Source organism: Eurosta solidaginis, chromosome 4, assembly GCF_040869045.1.
Source record: "Eurosta solidaginis isolate ZX-2024a chromosome 4, ASM4086904v1, whole genome shotgun sequence".
Lineage (NCBI taxonomy): Eukaryota > Metazoa > Arthropoda > Insecta > Diptera > Tephritidae > Eurosta > Eurosta solidaginis.
In genome coordinates this window covers 149654679-149675388 of record NC_090322.1, presented here as the reverse complement: position 1 = coordinate 149675388, position 20710 = coordinate 149654679, and the positions used below count along the sequence as shown (strand labels likewise).

The window sequence follows — 20710 nt, the reverse complement described above, 5'->3', positions numbered from 1 at the left end:
AAATAACAGAAGAAAATAACGACGAAGAAAAAAAATGAAAATGTTAGTTTGGGCTTTACCAACCGTTTACATTCATATAGCTTAACAAAAAGCAGCACCGCTGATCACGTTAAAATTAGCGGTCATAATACATACATACATACAGCAGCACCTCTATTAAAGAAACCAAGCCTTTAGAGTTAAAAGGCAGAAGTGTTTCAAAGACTCGACCTAAACTTTTCTATAATTCTCTAGAGTTTGCTTAGAAACCATTTCGTCACATTGGTTTTTTTTTTGAACCCTTGTAAGGGAGATTTTAGAAGTCAACCCCCAAACATTTTTGGAGTGATTTTTAGTCCATAGCGACTTCCTTCCGATTTTAGCAATCCTTTGCCGACGGCCGCCGTGGTGTGGTGGTAGCGTGCTCCGCCTGGTCCCGGGTTCAACTCCCGGGCGAAGTAACATAAAAAAATTAGAATATACCCGCAGCAAGTACGCCTGTAGTAAGAACCTAGAAAAACAAATAAAATGGATTCAAGGGGTTGTGTAGCGCAACCCTATCAAGAGATTGCCAGCGCAATATATAGCTGCTCAAACCCAATTGTCAACCTCACCTACCTGTGGAGAATCCTGTTTTTTTAGCAGCCGAGTTTCTGGCGACCCCAAATTCATCATGGATATAGGGGGTGGGAGGGCGGTAATGCCTAGAAGGTTTCACGTGGTCATACTAAATCATTTCCGAGATGGTCGGGCTAGTACTTAATGGTGCTTGTTACCGGAACGAATCGGATATGCATTCGGAAAAGGACCATCAACATCGACAACACTCTCCAAGACCTTCGGGGAGTATCCTTATCGCTACAACAACAACATCATCTATTCCTACTGATAAGAGTAACTTAATTATTATAAGGCTGTAAAACTGCGCATAATATGATTAGAAAGAGCCATTGCGGAAATTTGCTAGATGTTGTACCATCAATATAAGGACAAACTCTGGCCCAGTGGGTTAAAAGATATACGAAAAAACGGTGTCCTACAATAAACTAATATAAAACGATACGGGTTTTTTAAAAAATTATGTATTGAACGCTTCCAACAACTTTTTCTGAAACTGCTAGTTTCATTGGTGCTTCGTTATCGGAAGACATGGACGATTATTTAGTGGTCGGGCTAGTTAAACGGGGCGAGGCAGTGTTGCTGTGTAAGACAGTCGGAGACCGCAAGTTTAGCGAGAGAACGTGACCTTATAAGACAGCTCGATCCCGGCGACCCCCAAATAAGGGATATAAACCAACGCATCAGATTGCTTGTGGATGAACACAAACGGGCGAAATGGGAGGAGCACCTAAGCGTTTGTAACCTCTCTGCCGGTGTAGGTAAACTTTGGTTCACCGTAAAGTCCCTATCGAATCCGTCTAGGCACAATGACAAAGTTTCCATCGCCTTTGGCGATAAAGTGCGGTCGGTTGCGGAAAAGTGCGCGAGCGCTTTCTGCCGACAATATATAATGCATTCTACGGTCGACAAAGACGGAGGACCTACAGCACATAAACATAACAATTGTTGTAGCAATGCTTCGCCCCACCTAACAGCCGCGACCGATCACATATTGTCATCAATATTCTCTAACGGGAGTCCAAGGAAACTTGCCGTTTCAACAGGGGTGGACCTTAAGGAAAGGGGTGTTAGAGGCGTTGGTTCCACATTGCAATTAAAGAGATGGTTGCTGTCATGTGGGGACACATTGCAAGCGGGGCATACATTTTGTATGTCGGGGTTGATTCTGGATAGGTAAGAGTTTAACCTGTTGCAGTATCCAGAACGAAGTTGAGCAAGAGTGACACGCGTTTCCCTGGGGAGTATGCGTTCCTTTTCCGCGAGTTTTGGATACTTTTCCTTAAGTAATGGATTCACCGGGCAATTCCCGGCATAAAGGTCCGACGCCTGTTTATGGAGTTCACCAAGGACCTGCTTGTGTTTTTTTGCTTCATACGGCTGGGTTCTCAGGTGCGGTATATCCTCAAAATTAAATTTTTTTAATTTTTAATTTATTTATTATTACGGCTGTTTAGGCCTAAAACTTAAACTACTAAGTACAATTCATTATTATATCATTTATTTCTATTGAATATGCTGTTGGAATGCTGGAGTCTGGGAGCCAGTCATTTAAAGAAGGTTGGAAAGGACGCGTTTCCAATCCTCCAGGGCTCCCAGCTTAAGGCAACAAAATTTGGAACTTATATTTTTCAATTATATTTGTATTTTAAGATGTCGGAATGTATTGGTCTCCGATCAACACAGCTAAACATGTCTTTGGATGTTGGAAATTGAAGTGTACCCAATCACCCCTCAACTTTGTTTAGTAAATACGCTGTCGGAACGCATGAAGATTCCGATCAGCACATCTCAAAATATATTGGGAGGTTGAAAAGGACGTGTTTCCAATCCCCCTGCTCCCAATGCTTACGGAGATGACTCCTTAAGCCCCTAGGCGGTGCTGGTTCATCAATCAGATGTCTGTTAGGATGCTCAGGTTTCTGGGTATTCAACAGGAACTGTTTGGTCAGCATCTCATTTCTCTCCCTGATGGGGAGTATTCTCGCCTCATTATGCAGATGGTGTTCTGGGGACATAAGAAGACAGCCCGTGGCGATTCTGAGAGCAGTATTTTGGCAAGCCTGTAGTTTTTCCAGTGGGTAATTTTTAGGCTTAGCGACCATATTGGTGACGCGTAGCACGTAATCGGCTGGCTAATTGCTTTGTATGTAGTCATGAGCGTTTCTTTATCTTTTCCCCAGGTACTGCCAGCGAGGGATTTGAGGATTTTGTTACAGCTCTGAATTCTCGGGACAATTGCGGCTGCGTGCTCACTAAAATGTAGATCCTGATCAAACGTCACACCCAAGATTTTGGGGTGTAAGACAGTCGGTAGCGTAGTGCCATCGACGTGGATGTTCAAAATGGTCGACATTTGGGACGTCCATGTTGTAAATAAGGTCCTATCAAAAGCTTTTGATACGGTCAACCATGGCACGTTACTGCAAGACCTGGAAGGGTCTACCTTTCCCCCTTGTCTTAAAAGGTGGACCGCAAATTATCTGGGTGGTCGGCAGGCATCGGTGCAATTTAGAAATGAAACATCAAAACCAAGAAGAATTAAACAGGGGGTGCCACAGGGTGGTGTCCTATCCCCACTTTTGTTTATTATCTAAGCTACCTTCGCCACCAGAAGGAGTTACTATCGTTTCCTACGCCGATGACTGCACAATAATGGCCACAGACCCAAAGATGGATGAGCTTTGGAACAGAATAAATCCCTTGCTGTAAATACTTGGGAAAAAGACAAAGAAACGCTCATTACTACTTACAAAGCAATTGGCCAGCCGATTGCATGCTACGCGTCTCCTATATGGTCACCAAGCCTAAAAATTACCCACTGGAATAAGCTACAGGCCTGCCAAAATACTGCGCTCAGAGTCGCCACGGGCTGTCTTCTTATGTCCCCAGAACACCATCTACATAATGAGGCGAGAAAATACTCCCCATCAGGGAGAGAAATGAGATGCTACGCGAAGCACTGCTACAACAACAACAACAGGCATTGTTACAATAAAAGGAACACCGGCTATCAAATAACGTACGGAATTAAATTGTTTCCCCTATAAACAGAGGTTAGGTGAATATTGTGATCACACATAAACCAACACTGTGCACATACATTTGTACATACCTGATGGCCTCGAGCGTTGTAAGTACATTAAATTCTTGTATTATCTTTTCCACATCTTGGCAGTGGCGCAATTTGGCCTTCTCGGAGAATATGATTACGGCATAAGTCTAAAGAACGTGAGTAAATCAAAATAATTTGCAGTTAATAAATTCTTTCATATTGGAATGTAGGTGTGGGGTGACGTGAAAGTACTTACCTTCTCAAAGTCTGGTACATCGATAGATGGCTGCTTTTGTTTGAGGCTACGCTGGCGCCGGAACAATTGATTTTCTATAATTGAGGTAATACGTGGGCCTAAGAAAGTATGAGAAATTAATAAATTTATTATTTAATAGCGTAAAAACGCTAAAACTCCATATAATTTCTTAATTATGAAAATTCCAATGAAATACACACTTTTGGCACCATCTGACATTTTGCACTTTTTATTTATTCACATATGTAAGTACATGTGTGTGTTGATTTTAGTAAATATATCTAACAATTTTTGGCCGCCACTGCAGAAATTATTCAACCATCGCCAGCCTACAACTTTTTGGCATTTTATGTGTTTTTAAAATAAAAAGTATTTGCGAAAAGAAATACAATAAAAATAAAACTATTTCACATGGTGTAAAAGAAATAAACAAATAAGCAATAAAAATGCTGTCAAAATTGTCAGAATAACTAAACACCAACAACAACAATTAGAGACTACAGTTTCCTCAAAGCCGGCAGTCGTACTATTCCCATTACGATTGGGAGCTTTTTCTCCCTTTATTGACTTTGCGCCAGTGCCGCCCTTCATACGATCCCATTCCCATAATTCCTCAGCCTCAGGATCCAGTGTATAGGTTTCGTGCTCTATACAAATTGATTAAATACGAAATGCGCGTTTGTTCTTATTTCAAAGAATTATTCAATTCAAATATAGCGTGTATTACTCGGAGAATTCTGAATGCTATGAGGGAAAAAAATGGTTAAATTACATGAGTTTTCCCACACAGTATGGTAGCGCTACGTCGGCGCCAGCGATAAATGTCAAATGAACGTGTTTTTGCGATTCTTCTTTCTGCTTGGAATTTGTTGTTATTGTTATTAAAAATAATTATGCGCTTTCGGTGATCGGCTCTGTGATGCAATGCAAATTGTTGCTGGTTTTGTTTTTAGTTAACAAAATTCCGCAGGTGAAAGTGAAAATCGAAGAGAGAAAATTAAATATTTACCTATCAATCAAAAGCAGCAAGCAAGTGAGGGCTTGTTTTAAAGTAATAAAACAAAAAAGTGCAAAGTGTGGGAGGCGAATAGTTAATAACATGAAAACGATCGATCGATTCACAAGTAAAAAGTCCATAATGTGAAAACAGATGCTGCTAATCAGATTGTTTTTGAATGTGAATAAAAAGATAAACCGTGATTTATATTCGTTTACTAAATACAGCAGCTTTTTAATCCACTGCTATTGGCTGCTAGGTTTTGTGCAACGGGTTTCTGAGAACACTGCATCCTCACTTAACCTTGAATGAGCAGTCACGCGTAACAAAAGCAATGGTTGAGAGCGTATGAAATAGCACATATTGAATTTTACTATTTTACTATATCACAAAAACGGTAGCTGTATAAAATGCAGTGGTTAACTGCAAAATGGACTGGCATACGCGTGCTTCCTTTCCGTATGACTACCTCGCAAAAGGTAAATATTAATAATTAAAGTGCTCAAAGTCTAATATTACATTAGTTGTAGGTGTTTATGTATGTATGTTGTTTTATTAACTGTAGATATTGTTTTTGTTGTTGTTGTAACAGTGCTTCGCCCCATCCAATAGGTGTGACTGATCACCAACTGTCATCAATATCCTCTAACGGGAGTCCAAGGAAACTTGCAGTTTGAACAGGGGTGGACCATAATGAGAGGGGTGTTAGAGACGGTGGTTCCACATTACAATGGAAGAAATGGTTGGTTGCATGTGGGGACACATTGCAAGCAGGGCCTACATTGTGTATGTCGGGGTTGATTCTGGATAGGTAAGAGTTTAACCTGTTACAGTACCCAGATCGAAGTTGAGCTAGAGTGACTCGCGTTTCCCTAGAGAGTATGCGTTCCTCTTCTGCAAGTTTACGGTATTGTTCTTTTAGTACTGGATTCCCCGGGCAATTCCTGACATAGAGGTCCGACGAATGAGCGTTTCTTTATGTTGTTGTTGTTGTTGTTGTAGCGATTAGTTACTCCCCGAAGGCTTTGGGGAGTGTTATCGATGTGATGATCCTTTGTCGGATACAGATCCGATACGCTCCGGTAACACAGTACCATTAAGGTGCTGGCCCGACCATCTCGGGAACGATTTATATGGCCACATTAAACCTTCAGGCCATCCCTCCCTCCCCACCCCCAAGTTCCATGAGGAGCTTGGGGTCGCCAGAGCCTCGTCTGTTAGTGAAACGGGATTCGCCGCTCGAAGGTGAGGTTGACAATTGGGTTGGAGAAGCTATATATTGCGCTACACAACCCCTTGAATCCCAGCGTTTCTTTATCTTTTCCCCAAGTACTGCCAGCAAGAGATTTGAGGATTTTATTACGGCTCTGGATTTTCGGTACAATTATGGCTACATGCTCACCAAAATATAGATCGTGATCGAACGTCACACCCAAGACAGTCGGTAGCGTAGTGCCATTGACGTGGATGTTCAAAATGGTCGACATTTGGCACGTCCATGTTGTAAATAAGGTCGCCGGTGATTTAGTCGGTTATAATGTCAGGTTTCGCGAGGTGAAAAAAAACTGGAGAGATCAGGGAGCTAGCCGTTTATTTTGTTACAAAGCTGAACGATCTGTGGGCCTGGGGATTCAAGGGGTTGTGTAGGGCAATATATAGCTTCTCCAACCCAATTGTCAACCTCACCTTCGAGCGGCGAATCCCGTTTCACTAACAGACGGGGCTCTGGCGACACCAAGCTCCTCATGGAACTTGGGGGTGGGGAGGGAGGGATGGCCTGAAGGTTTAATGTGCCATATAAATCGTTCCCGAGATGGTCGGGCCAGCACCTTAATGGTGCTGTGTTACCGGAACGTATCGGATCTGTATCCGACAAAGGACCATCACATCGATAACACTCCCCAAAGCTTTCGGGGAGTAACCTAATCGCTACAACAACAACAACAACAACATCTGTGGGCCTGGACCTGTGGCCATTATTGTGCAGTCATCGGCGTAGGAAACGATAGTAACTTCTGGCGGCGAAGGTAGCTTTGATATGTAGAAGTTAAACAAAAGTGGGGATAGGACACCACCCTGTGGCACCCCCTGTTTAATTCTTCTTGGTTTTGATTTTGCGTTTCTAAATTCCACCGATGCCTGCCCGTCACCCGGATAATTTGCGGTCCACCTTTTAAGACATGGTGGAAGGGTAGACCCTTCCAGGTTGTTGTTGTTGTTGTTGTTGTTGTTGTTGTTGTTGTAGCGATAAGGTTGCTCCCCGAAGGCTTTGGGGAGTGTTATCGATGTGAGTGTCCTTTGCCGGATACAGATCCGGTACGCTCCGGTACCATAGCACCATTAAGGTGCTAGCCCGACCATCTCGGGAACGATTTATGTGGCCACATTAAACCTTCATGCCATTCCCTCCCTCCCCACCCCTAAGTTCCAGGAGGAGCTTGGGGTCGCCGGAGCCTCGTCTGTTAGTGAAACAGGATTCGCCGCGGATAGGTGAGGTTGACAATTGGGTTTGGAGAAGCTATATATTGCGCTGGCAACCTGAAGGGTTGCGCTACACAGCCCCTTCAATCTGGTATTTTAGTCGCCTCTTACGACAGGCATACCTACCGCGGGTATATTCTGATCCCCTAACCCGCTGGGGGGTTAGACCTTCCAGGTCTTGCAGTGACGTGCCATGGTTGACCGTATCAATAGCTATTGACAGGTCTAGCTCAACGAGTACTGTTCCATGGTGGGGGTTTTGATTTAAACCGCAATTTATCTGGGTGCTAATGGCATTTAGCGCGGTGGTTGTGCTGTTGTCATGCATTTCGTTGTTGAAGCATCACATAAACCTGCTTTAGGCTAAAGTGTAAAGGATTCCGCAAAATGTGCTGGTGTCCAACTCAGTGTTCGATCTATGACATGATTCCAACAACATCAAGTCCAAAAATTCTTTGCAATAAGCAATATGACACCGAATAGTGTCAAGCAAATCGTTTTTGCAGTAGATGTTCCCACGATATTACAAAAGAATCCCCCAAACCCGGGAGTGTTTCAGTACAAGGAAAATAACTACCGGAAGCAGAAACAAGGTTATTCTGCTGTTCAATATAAATAAATCGAGAGGAGCACTAAATCCATCAGTTTCTTACATACCGCACTCAAAAGGTTATTTCTTTTAATGCTAAAAATAAAAAACTAATGTAAGGCGCGATAACCTCCGAAGAGATCTAAGGCCGAGCTTCTCTTTTACTTTGCGTCGTGCTCCTCTTGATTTTCCCTACAAATTGGCCGGACGGGACCTACATGTTTTATGCCGACTCCGAACGGCATCTGCAAGGCAGATGAGTTTTCACTGAGAGCTTTTCATGGCAGAAATACACCCGGAGCGCTTGCCAAACACTGCCGAGGGGCGACCCCGTTTAGAAAAATTTTCTTCTAATTTAAAAACCTTATTTCTAAAATTTTGATGTTGCTTTGCCCGGGGTGTGAACCCAGGGCATACGGTGTGGTAGGCGGAGCATGCAACCATCACACCACGGTGGCCGCCTTTTAATGATATTTAAGGAAAATTTTGAGAAAGAAACGTCAGAGGATGTGGCCAGGGTTGCTGTAATTTTGCGTTGACAAGATGGACCACTAACTTGTATGCTACACAAACGGTTAAAACACTACAAAATCGATGGTGCGGAAATGAGTGAATCTTTTTATATATTGGAGAAAATATAAATAATAGAACTTAACAAGTTGACTGACTGAGGGATAACTAGGTGGCTTTACCAATATCTGTGGGATTCAAGCGGTTGTGTAGCGCAAAATATAGCTTCTCCAACCCAATTGTCAACCTCATCTTCGGGTGGCGAATCCCGTTTCATTAACAGACGAGGCTCTGGCGCCCCCATGCTCCTCATGGAACTTGGGGGTGGGGAGGGAGGGATGGCCCGAAGGTTAATGTGGCCATATAAATCGTTCCCGATATGGTCGGGCTAGTACCTTAATGGTGCTGTGTTACCGGAGCGTACCGGATCTGTATCCAGAAAAGGACCATCACATCGATAACACTCCCCAAAGCCTCTGGGGAGCAACCTTATCGCTACAGCAACAACAACAACCAATATCTGCTAAGGCCTATACTGGTACATGAGGCTTAGGCGGACATCGTTTATTTACACAAGATGTGTCAAAGCATAATTAAACTCTCCCAAAGGGGTCCGAGGATTATAGCGGGTATTTTGCAAGTTACCAACACATTCAGAACTATATGTTTTGCATATTGCCAGAACTCGTTGTAACCGCAAAAATGCGCCCGAACATTTGTGAATAGATGTGTGCAGCGATAAAACGGTACGCTCCAGTACTAGTCCATCAATCCAACGGGATATTGAATTTTTTGCAGAAATTATATGTAATCTAGGCTAAAACCGGCGAAACCATTGCCAACAATATAATAAATAAATAAATAAATATAACACCCAATGGAGTCATAACTAAAAAAAATTATTTTAGAGTTAATAACGTAATAGATGGGAATGAAAAAGCGGACGAACTAGCTAAAAAGGGCGCATCCCTTGAAGCTTGCTGCGTAGATGTCCCAATTAGATTGGGCGAGATTAAGCAAAGGCGAGAGGTGTACATGATCGACCAAGCGGGAAAGGCGTGGGTTCAAGCGCGGGGCTGTAAAGTGTCGAAGATTATGTGTAGGTCTTACAACCTTAGACTAACACAGTTGCTCCTGTCATTAAAAAGAGAGGACTGTAGACTCATGACGGGTATTCTGACTGTACACTGCCTTCTGGCGTCACATGCCTTTAAACTAGGCTTGGTCAGTGATAGCAGATGTAGGAAGTGCGGGTTGGAGGAGGAAACGATCGAGCACGTTCTGTGCTCGTGCCCTGCACTTGCCAGGGTAAGACTCCAGCTATTAGGAGTGATACAGCTGTCAGATCTAGAAGCAGCAAGTGGCTTAAGTCCTAGGAAGCTTCTAGTATTTGCCAAGAGGACGGAGTTATTTTATAACATAGGTCCTGGTTTTTGATAGGGTTTTTCAGTTTGGTCGTTAAAACAAACTTCTGGTAACACTACGGACTCAATCAGTCTATGTGAGGTCCTCATGGACCGGCCAGTTCAACCTACCTACCTAATAACGTATACACGTAATACCATAACGGTGTTGTATAAAAAAATCTTTGATTTAAAAATTGATCACATTCTATAAAAATCAAAATATGCATCTACATGCACAATAAATAGCAGGATAAATCTTTGAATGGCTCTACCGAAAGATTGTGTTTTTGAAGTTAAGACAATATTGAAGTAAATGAACGATATGTTTGTTAATACTACTCATATATGTATGTCAATAAATATATTTTATTTTTCCAATTGATAATCGACCAATTAATTTTTGTATGTTATACATCTTTCCAGGTTGTTGTCTTCTCGCTTACCGCTGGTGTCGCTCTGCTTGGGGTGCTTGCGCGTTTTCTACGCCGCCGAAAGCCACCACGCCCCCCTCGTCGTACACGAAAATATACTGGTCGTCGGACGCGTAATAGTATGCGCAGTCCCAATGATATGATATCAATAGCGGGCTCGAAGACATCAGCTCGCTCTGGCAGTCCTCCCGGTTCAACTGTTGCCTATTCAGATCGTATGTCGTTAGCATCGGGATCGATTGGTGCTGGTGCCCTTGTATCCGCAGCTCAGAGTCAAACAGGTGCAATAGTGGTACACTTAACAACACAACAATTGGGTGTGATGGGTATGGAAGCGTTAGATACGGTCATTAATTTTTGGGAAGATGCATTAGCAGCACACAATTCACCAGGTGGTGTGCCAGCATTGCTAACCACCGCAGAAGAGTCAGAATTTTGTCGTGAAATACAAAATTTACTTGATATGGCCTATACACTTCAGGAACAAAGTGAATTATTGTTTCTGGATCAGCGTTCCGTGCTTTTTCGCGATGAGCCATCTATAGATGAGGTGGAAGAAGATGGTCTTGGGCATGCGCTGGAAAATGGCATAGATGAAGATAAACATTCGCACAGATCGGTGATGAGTCGTACGGGTTCAGATCCAAATTTTGATTCAGCTGAAAGTTTCGCATCGGCTTTGGATCAGGTGGCTGATATGCGAGATTTTGAAGAATTTGTAGAAACATCATACGAACAATATCCATTATACAACGCAGCGTTGAAGCAGCACGAAGAAACGCCCATTCCATATCGTACCATACGCGCCGATTTGGTACATTGTTCTAGTGATACGGAATATTTGGTAAAATTGCACTGTGTGCGTTTAGGATTTCAATATTTATTTAAAGTGAGTATTTGAAATATATGTTTGACTCTATCAAACTATTTACTTATTTAATAAAACTTCTATTGGTATAAATCAGGATCCCTCCATCGGACAATGGGTATGTGATACAGGCCGCCAAATACTCACAGATTTACTTTGTTTGGGCGATAAGGATACCAAAGAGTTTCTTGTTGGTTATGAAGATATGATAAACTATTTGCAGAATCCCAATAATTGGGATGAAATACAAAAAGAGTTAGAAGCGCGTAATGTAAAAGCGATGACATTCTATGATATTTGTTTGGACTTCATTGTATTAGATTCTTTTCGGGATTTAGATGCACCACCTGCCAGCGTTACAGCTGTGGTGCAAAATCGCTTTCTATCGAATGGATTCAAAGAAATGGTAAGTCTAATTTGTTTGGACATAAGAAGCGAAGGGCACGCACGCGTTTAAACAAATTAAAAGTTAATACAATCTGTTGTTTTATTCGTCATTACTATAAGAGATTAATTTTTAATAAGCCCCAGCCGAATGAGGAGATTCACATGCTTCTTTCGAATTCATTGTATACTGTAACGAATTTACTGCAAATCCTCTTATTTGCCCTTTTTCTAAGTTCGTTGTTGTTGTTGTTGTAGCGATAAGTTCGTATCACTAAACTGTTGAATAAATAACTCCAATATTGAATAATGGAAAAATGGCCTTAATTAAAGTACTTCACAATAACACTTATACTTTGCAACTCGCTGGCTTAATAACCAAACTGATAGCTTAAATGAAACTGACTTTCAAAATAATACCCGCTATTGCTCGCTAGATAGCGTCTTAATCGAAACTGCTTGATAGCTCAACTCAAACTGAATTCCAGCGCCTCTACTTTTGCTGCCTTTTATACTCTCTGATTTCAACGTTCGCATCTTCTAGGCGCTTCCAGAATCTACTAGTTGCCATCAGCTTTCAAACTTCTCAGCTGTAACTACAATTGCACGATTTTATAGCTTCTCTCATTGCATACTTTCAGGAGTATCTCAGATATATGCATGTGTTTGTGCATTGATTCTCCGCTACTCGTATACGTACATGGTACATATGTGTAGACGCAATTATTGTTTCGTTTATGTAGATACATAATGATTTATCTATGGATGTGCATGATATCACTGTTTAGCATTGGCTTAGAGATAGCAGCACCTCTTAGTTTTGCTAATATTCATAACACTGCCCTCCACCTAAGTCTGATCGTACCGATTAGACAAATCTCCCGATCTAAACGCCGCTAGCATCTCCAAATGTACCACTCTTCTAATCCGTGGTTTCCCAGTGGTTTGTATGTGGTAGATGGTATCACTGATCTTCTTCACAACTTTGTACGGGCCTTCCCAAACTACACCAAAATTTGGATGGAACATCTTTCCGCCGGTGGGGGTTGTTTAACAGTACCAAATCTCCCTCCAAGAAACCTTCCGAATTTTTGTTCTCATTGTACCTGCGTTTCATCTTACTACTCATTATTCTTGATCGTTCCCTCGCACTCTGTTGTTTGGCCAATAAACTTCTTCGCAGAGCTTGCACTTGACGGATTGACTTTGCATCATCATTATCGTCTGGACGTTTCACAACAGTAGTGCGCGCTGGCTTGAAACCACCCTTGCATTCTTTCTGAAAAATTCTTTCAGTCGTTTTAGTGCGTCCATTAGGGTTTGTCGATGCCGGTCTTTTTCTCGCAGGTACTTTTAATTTCGCTTTATTTGGCCCATTCGATCCATCAACCTTTTCTTTTGACTTTCGTGGCCTTTGTCGAGTCTTCTCCACCATTACTCGATTACTACTGAACCCTTTCCCCAACTTGAAGTTAAGTGGTATATCCTGGTTCTCATAACGCATCACCCTTCTCTGCATATCGATCTTGATGTCATGGTCAACCAAGAAGTCCACTCCCAATATGACTTCTTCAACGATCTTCGCCACAACGAATTTGTGTAGAACCGTGACCTTTTCAATCAAGACTTCACATATCACTTCTCCCTGAACTTGGTTATACTCGCCAGTGACCGTACGCAACCTTGCTCCAGGTAACGGTTTTATTCTCCTGTTGACCAAGTCAGATCGGATCAAGGAATGAGATTCTCCCCTTATCTACAGTCAGTACACGCTCCTTGCCATCCAGCTTTCCTTCAACGGCAAGACTGCTCGATTTTCTTCCAATTTGCGACACAGATATCACAGGACATTCAATAGCTGGGGCAAGTTTTCGTTCTTTACATCTGACACGCTCTTGCTCATCTCCTCCAACTTTGCGTTTACGGCCACCCACATTGTTGGAACTATTAGGACCAAGATCGCAATGACGTGCAATGTGACCGGGCTTCCCGCATTTGAAGTATTTGATAACCTCTTCACTCCGCTTTTGCGATCTTTTCAGCGCCTCCAATATTGCGTCTACCCACTCTGGCCTTTCTACTTCCACGCGATGAGCTTGGTATGCGGGCTTACTCAAAAGTGACACTGTTTCCTGAATCAGTGCGTGGGATACCGTTTCTGCGAATGTTGGCTTTGGGTTTGCGTATGTGGCTCGCTTCGTTTCGACGTCCCGAATGCCATTTATAAAGCTCTGAATTTTTACTCTTTCGGTGTATTCCACGGGTGCGTCGGCATTCGCCAAATGTGCAAGCCTTTCGACATCCGACGCAAACTCCTGCAAAGTCTCATTAGCTTTCTGGTAGGGTTTTGCAACTCTATTTGGTGTATCTGCTTCCTGTGTTCGCTTCCGTATCGCCTTTCTACAGCAGCCATCAATGCGTCATAACTGTTCCGTTCGTACTCTGGAATAGTCTGTAAGATTTCGGCAGCTGGTCCTTTCAATGCTACGAAGAGTGCAGCAACTTTATCTTCAGCATTCTAGTTGTTCACTGCTGCGGTCTTCTCAAATTGTAGCTTAAAGACCTGGAAAGGAACAGCACCGTCAAAAGATCGTGTTTTTACCTTTGGATTACTCGTTGAAACTGCTGGGAGATTCAGTTGCAACTGCTCGATACGTCCTCTCAAAGCATCCACCTCGGCCTCGATTTTTTCCTCAAACTGTAAAATTTGTGTATCTTGCGCATCCAACTTCGAGGAAATACGTCCTTCTTGCTCTTCCAGTTGAGCAGAGTTCTGCGATGATATCTGTGCTGAAATTTGCGCGGATATTCGTACCTCTTATGCTTCAATCTTCGCTGTTATACGGTTCTCCTGCGATTCCAGCTGTGTTTCCTTCTTGGACGTTATGCGTGTCTCTTGCGATTCCAGTTGAGATGCAATACTTGTCTTCTGTTCTTCCAGTCGAGTTGACATGTTGGTGGATATTTGTGATGACATTTCGGACATTTGTGCCGATATTGCAGCCAATATCATGTTCAGGTCTGTGTTCGCCATTGTCTGCAGTGTTTCTTCCATTTTTGTTATTTCCTCGACATCAAGATGAAAGTCATACTCTTCTACATCAATTCCTTCTGCTTCCATTGCCTCTCGTAGCCGTGCCTGAAGTTCAAGTTTAACGCCGCTTGTATTCAATCCACGGCTCTCCAACTCCTTCAGTTGCTGGATCTTCAATTCACTGAACTTTGCCATGTCCTTGTTGTTCTCTGGAATTTGATCAACAATTCCTCTTCTGACACCAATTGTAACGAATTTACTGCAAATCCTCTTATTTGCCCTTTTGCTAAGTTCGTATCACTAAACTGTTGAATAAATAACTCCAATATTGAATAATGGAAAAATTGCCTTTATTAAAGTACTTTACAATAACACTTATTCTTTGCAACTCACTGGCTTAATAACCAAACTGATAGCTTAAATGAAACTGACTTTCAAAATAACACTGCTATTGCTCGCTAGATAGCGTCTTAATCGAAACTGCTTGATAGCTCAACTCAAACTTAATTCCAGCGCCTCTACGTTTGCTGCCTTTTATACTCTCTGATTTCAACGTTCGCATCTTCTAGGCGCTTCCAGAATCTACTAGTTGCCATCAGCTCTCAAACTTCTCAGCTGTAACTACAATTGCACAATTTTATAGCTTCTCTCATTGCATACTTTCATTAGTATCTCAGATATATGCATGTGTTTGTGCATTGATTCTCCGCTGCTCGTATACGTACATGGTACATATGTGTAGACTTAATTAATGTTTCGTTTATGTAGATACATAATGATTGATCTATGGATGTGCATGATATCACTGTTTAGCATCGGCTTAGAGATAGCAGCACCCCTTAGTTTTGCTAATATTCGTAACAATACTTTTAGGCCTTTAATTATAACCATGGAACATTTCCATTTACAGGCTTTAAGTACAGCAGTGTGGTCAGTTCTGAAGGCTAAGAAACATGGACTCAAACAAACTAATGGCTTTATGGCTCACTTCTACGTCATTTCTGAGCAATTGTCACCACTTATGGCCTGGGGTTTCTTTGGGCCCGATGAAAATTTACGTGACATATGCCATTATTTCCGTGAACAAATGTTAGGCTTTCTTGCGGATATATTTAGTTTCCAAGCAAGTCGTTATACTACAGTTGAAGAGTTCGCTGAAGATATATTGCAGCATATGAAGACGCGAGTGAACAACATTGGTGTGAAGTTTAGTCAGTAAAATATTTCGATTTAAGACTTTACCTTTATAAGGATTGAACAAATAACTCGTAATCTATAATACATATGTATGTACATAGATATTTACATGCTATATGCGCGTTGTGAGAAGATTGTTTTATTACAAATAAAAAGTTTTTTTCATATATGTAATACTCCTATATTGCTAATAGAAAATGCTCGCAATGTGTTCAAAACAAGACAGCCTATACAATTTTTGTGATTGTACAGCATAGGTGTGACAAGAAAAAATTAAAATTTAGGTACATTCATGGCGCAACGATACAAGGTGGCAGCATAGAACAGCTGATTATACCATTTTTTTATTTGATTTGATACATCAACTTCCGGTGCCGTACGATTTTGACATTTGTCCATCGAATTTACAAAAGCAAAGTACATGGAATTTTTATTTATGGTTGTAGGTATGTCACCATGCTGCCACCTTGTATCATTCCGCTATGGGTACATTCGATTATTGAATACAAAAACAAAAACGTTTAAACAGCAATATATCGGCACTCTGATGTTTGGGAATGTACCTAGCCTTTTGTAGCTATATAGGAGTATTACATATATGGTTTTTTTTATATAATTCCATATTGTTAATCTTATAGTATATTTGTTATTTGTGCGTAAAAGCGCTGGCTCACTACTCTATCTCAATCCGTTGTTGAGATATTTTATTTTTGAACAATTGTAATTTCTCACTGTGTGGTATGTAAAGAGCTTTCGTGGCCAATTTAGTGTGTTCTGCATATTGTACATTTTATAAATGAATTAACACAAATGTATTTACTTTAATTTGAATTATGTATATTTTTTTAGGTTTTAGGAAAAAAATTTGTTTCTACACCTTTACCAGTTTAAGTTCAGAAAAATTACAATTCAAGTTCAGGAAATTGCAATTCAAGTTCAGAGTTTCCAATTTATATTCAGAAATTTACAATTCAAATTCAGAAATTTTCAATTCAAGTTCAGATTTTCCAATTCAAGTTCAGAAAATTACAATTCAAGTTCAGAAAATTACATTTCAAGTTCAGAAAATTACAGTTTGAATTCAGAAATTTATAATTAGGGTGTTAATTTCCGAAAGTTATTTTAATTAATTAATTTTATACTTATATGTTACTTGCGGAAGTGTTGATGCTTCGTTGACCATTTTGCCAAAATGGTGGCTTGGGAATAGTGTACAAGTTTTCTTCAATGTGTGTACATCCCGAACCTTGAAATCAAATGGAGGATAATTCTTTCCAACAAGTGCATGATGACGCTACGGCCAAGAAAGTACTTCAATCGAAACAACAATTTGGAAGCAGTGGAAGGGAGAGACCTCCATAGAGTTGCGAGGGTGGTGGAAGACTTGACCTCTCATGGTGCTCCCAATCGCGGTCAGGTACCGCGAAACAGGGAAAACTGGCATGATTTGTTTCGAAACTGCCAACATCGCGATTAAGTGCCAATTCATGATGAATGATGGTGATGGCGGATAAGTTGAGATGTTTTGACATATGGAGCCAAGAAATATGCAGACAGTACCTATACGTTACTTCCGGGAGTGTGGACGCTCCGTTGACTGTTTAAGTGGTCATATCTTCGTCATCACTGATGTCATACTCAGTGCAGATCAATGTTTGTGACGCTAAGAATATAGCTGGGTGGCATTGCAATTGCTTCTTATGAGCGAGAGTTTTTTTTTTCTTCTATCTTGCAAAATTGATTCAAACGAGTTAGATGCCCAATGCTTCCTTAACACATAGATACCATGTTACAAATATTTATTTCCATTAGATGAACAAAAAATACCCGACAAACTTTCCGAACTTGAATTGAAAATTCTGAACTTGAATTGTAATTTTCTGAACTTGAATTGCAATTTTCTGAATTTAAATTGTAATTTTCTGAACTTGAATTGGAAATTTCTGAACTTGAATTGGAAATTTCTGAATTTAAATTGGAAGTTCTGAACTTGAATTGAAAATTCTGAACTTGAATTGTAATTTTCTGAATTTAAATTGGAATTTCTGAACTTAATTGAAAATTCTGAACTTGAATTGTAAATTTCTGAACTTAAATTGTGAATTTCTGAATTTAAATTGGAAATTCTGAACTTGAATTGTAAATTTCTGAATTTAAATTGGAAATTCTGAACTTGAATTGTATTTTCTGAACTTGAATTGTAATTTTCTGAACTTAAACTGGAAAAGGTGTAGTATAATGTAAACTACTTTTTAATTAGTATGCTAACTGTAACAATATAAATGAGTTGTTGTTAATGGGACTAAAGATAATTTCTAACTAAAATGGCATTTTATCTTCTTCAATATGAATAGCATGTTATGTATTACTGTATTTTTTGGTAAAAGTGGTCTACTGCTAATACACGGCTAAATAGAATTTGCTCTGCGCGGATATAATTATAATCCTCAAACCAGTTTTGGATCAACCCAACGTCCTCTAAGCCCGGCCGGAGACCGCCAATGCAGAAAAGTGTTCCGTTTTCGGATAGGGCCGGGGTAGTTTTTTTTTTTTTTTGTTAAAATCTTTTGATAGAAGCAAAATTTTTGACTGAGGTCAAAATGCGCTTTTTGACACCTTGCGATTGTTGGACATGTATTAAATATACATATGTGACGCCCCGCGAGAAAATACCCCTTTTAACGATTTATCACGAATGAAAGTTCGTTCTCGGTAGAAACTTTTTGAGTTATGAGCAGTTAAGTGGGCAGTAAGTGTACCGAATACGAGTGTTAATGCGAAAGCTAGCGCACACCACCTAGTATCCTGCTCGCCGAGTAAAATCAACAGCTTTCGAGTTTGGGATTCAAGGGGTTGTGTAGAGCAACCCTCTCAAGGGGTTTCCAGCGCAATATACAGCTTCTCCAACCCAATTGAGAACCTCCCCTAGCCGCGGCGAATCCTGTTTCATTAACAGACGAGGCTCTGGCATCCTCAAGCTCCTCATGGAAGTCGGTGGTGGGAGGGAGGGATGGCCTTGAAGGTTTAATGTGGCCATATAAATCGTTCCCGAGATGGTCTTGCTAGTACCCAAATGGTGCTTTGTTACCGGAACGTACCGGATCTATGTATATCCGGCAAAGGACCATCAAAAGCCTTCGGGCTTATTATCGTGGAATGGGCATATTCTGTATGAAAAAAATAAAAGTTTATGAAAAAGCTATATCGCCCCCTCAAATTATTCCTTTGTATGTAGGTAATAAAATTCCAAACTCTTTGGCAGATAACTTCAGGTTAAGGCGTGGCACATTTCCATTGAAAATGCCTATGTATAATCGTTTTTTTTTTTGTAATTCTCGAGAGCCATGCCGACAATACCTTATAAAAAGTTGTTAATATACTATTTCTCCTCTAAAATGTTTTTATAACAATTAAATGAATGGCAGCAATTTTTTGGTTACGGGCGGAGCACCGCCTCTTATCATGCATTGGCCACCGTTTCTGGAGCTATAACTCGAAGACCGATTGACGTAACTTATACATTTTTGACCAATGCAGAAGAATTGACCTACTGTGAAGAAACTCTTTACACTTATTTCCTGTACAAAGAGGACTATTTCTTCTAAAATACGCCCAAAATCATTTAATAAACACCCCTATTTCGATAATACTTAGGGTCAAAAACTGAACTAAGAGAACGTTACTGCAAGACCTGGAAGGGTGGGGTCCTATCCCCGCTTTTGTTTATCTCCCTGATCTCTCCAGTTTTTGCGCCTCGCGAAACCTGGCATTACCACCGACTAAATCCTCCGCGACCTTATTTACAACATGGATGTCCCAATGTGGACTACATAACGAGGCGAGAATTCTCCCCATCAGAAATCTGGGCATCCCAACAGACATAAGATTGATGAGCCAACACCGCCCAGGGGCTTAAGGAGTCATCTCCGTAAGCATTATGAGGAAATACGGCACCTGAGGACTCAGCCGCATGAAGCCCTAAAACATAAGCAGGTTCTCAGTGAACTCCACAAACAGGCGTCGGACCTTTATGCCAGAAATTGCCCGGTGAATCCAGTACTCAAAGAACAGTACCCAAAACTAGCGGAAGAAGAACGCACACTCCCTCGGGAAACGCTAGTCACTCTAGCTCAACTTCGATCGGAATACTGTAACAGATTAAACTCTTACCTATCCAGAATCAACCCCGACATACAAAATGTATGCCCTGCTTGTAACGTGTCCCCACATGACACCAACCATCTCTTTATTTGTAATGTGGAACCAACGCCTCTAACACCCTTTCATTATGGTCCACCCCTGTTGAAACAGCAAGTTTCCTTGGACTCCCGTTAGAGGATATTGATGACAATTTGTGATCGGTCGCACCTATTGGATGGGGCGAAGCACTGCTGCAACAACAACAATATCTGTAGCATAGATCTCTAGCTGAGTATATTAGGTTCGTTTACACCCGAACTTACACAATCTTTCTTGTTCTTTTTCCATTTTTGTTAAATCTGTATTATGGTTCTCCATTAATTAAAAAAACATTCATTTGCATCAGGTTCTTAAGAGCATATATATCTCTTTTGGATCCAACTTTCTCACTTCACACATATTAGCCTCCATCCAGTAAGTTTTCTAGCTCCCTATGCCGCTCAGTTCTCACGGGAATGCTCTGGATCATTGGACGACTGGAGAAACAGAGGGCGGGTTTGATGATGAATGACGACAAAACGAAGTAGCTGTTGTCATCAAGCAAAAAGTCAGAGCATTTGTGCCTTGGAAACAACGCTACTGTCAACCATAATTTCGAAACAGTAAAAGACTTCGTTTATTTGGGAACCAGCATTAACACAAGCATCAACATCAGCTCCGAAATCCAGCGAAGAAACACTCTTTCTAATAGATGCTACTAATTTG

The 20710-nt window shown here is 41.1% G+C and overlaps 2 protein-coding genes across 3 annotated transcripts in view; one reads left to right on the top strand and one right to left on the bottom strand.

Moving 5' to 3' along the window:
- Window positions 1-4623, bottom strand: part of Axs (Abnormal X segregation) — a 33441-nt gene extending 28818 nt beyond the window's left edge. The window contains exons 1-3 of the mRNA XM_067783372.1: window positions 4109-4623; window positions 3909-4006; window positions 3713-3819 (exon numbers count right to left, since the gene is read on the bottom strand). Of these exons, the coding sequence (XP_067639473.1) occupies window positions 3713-3819; window positions 3909-4006; window positions 4109-4127 (224 nt within the window). The 5' untranslated portion in view covers window positions 4128-4623. The remainder of the gene's footprint in view (window positions 1-3712; window positions 3820-3908; window positions 4007-4108) is intronic.
- A 139-nt stretch (window positions 4624-4762) lies between these two features.
- Window positions 4763-18105, top strand: Miga (mitoguardin). Of its 2 annotated transcripts, none has more exons than XM_067783374.1 (4): window positions 4763-5384; window positions 10315-11211; window positions 11288-11596; window positions 15519-18105. In XM_067783374.1, the coding sequence occupies exons 1-4, from the start codon at window positions 5316-5318 to the stop codon at window positions 15825-15827; spliced, it is 1584 nt and encodes a 527-aa protein (XP_067639475.1). In that variant the 5' UTR covers window positions 4763-5315; the 3' UTR covers window positions 15828-18105. The 2 variants fall into 2 exon arrangements, with proteins under 2 accessions (XP_067639475.1, XP_067639476.1); XM_067783375.1 differs by lacking the exon at window positions 4763-5384 and adding an exon at window positions 5506-5716.
- Window positions 18106-20710: the final 2605 nt, after the last annotated feature.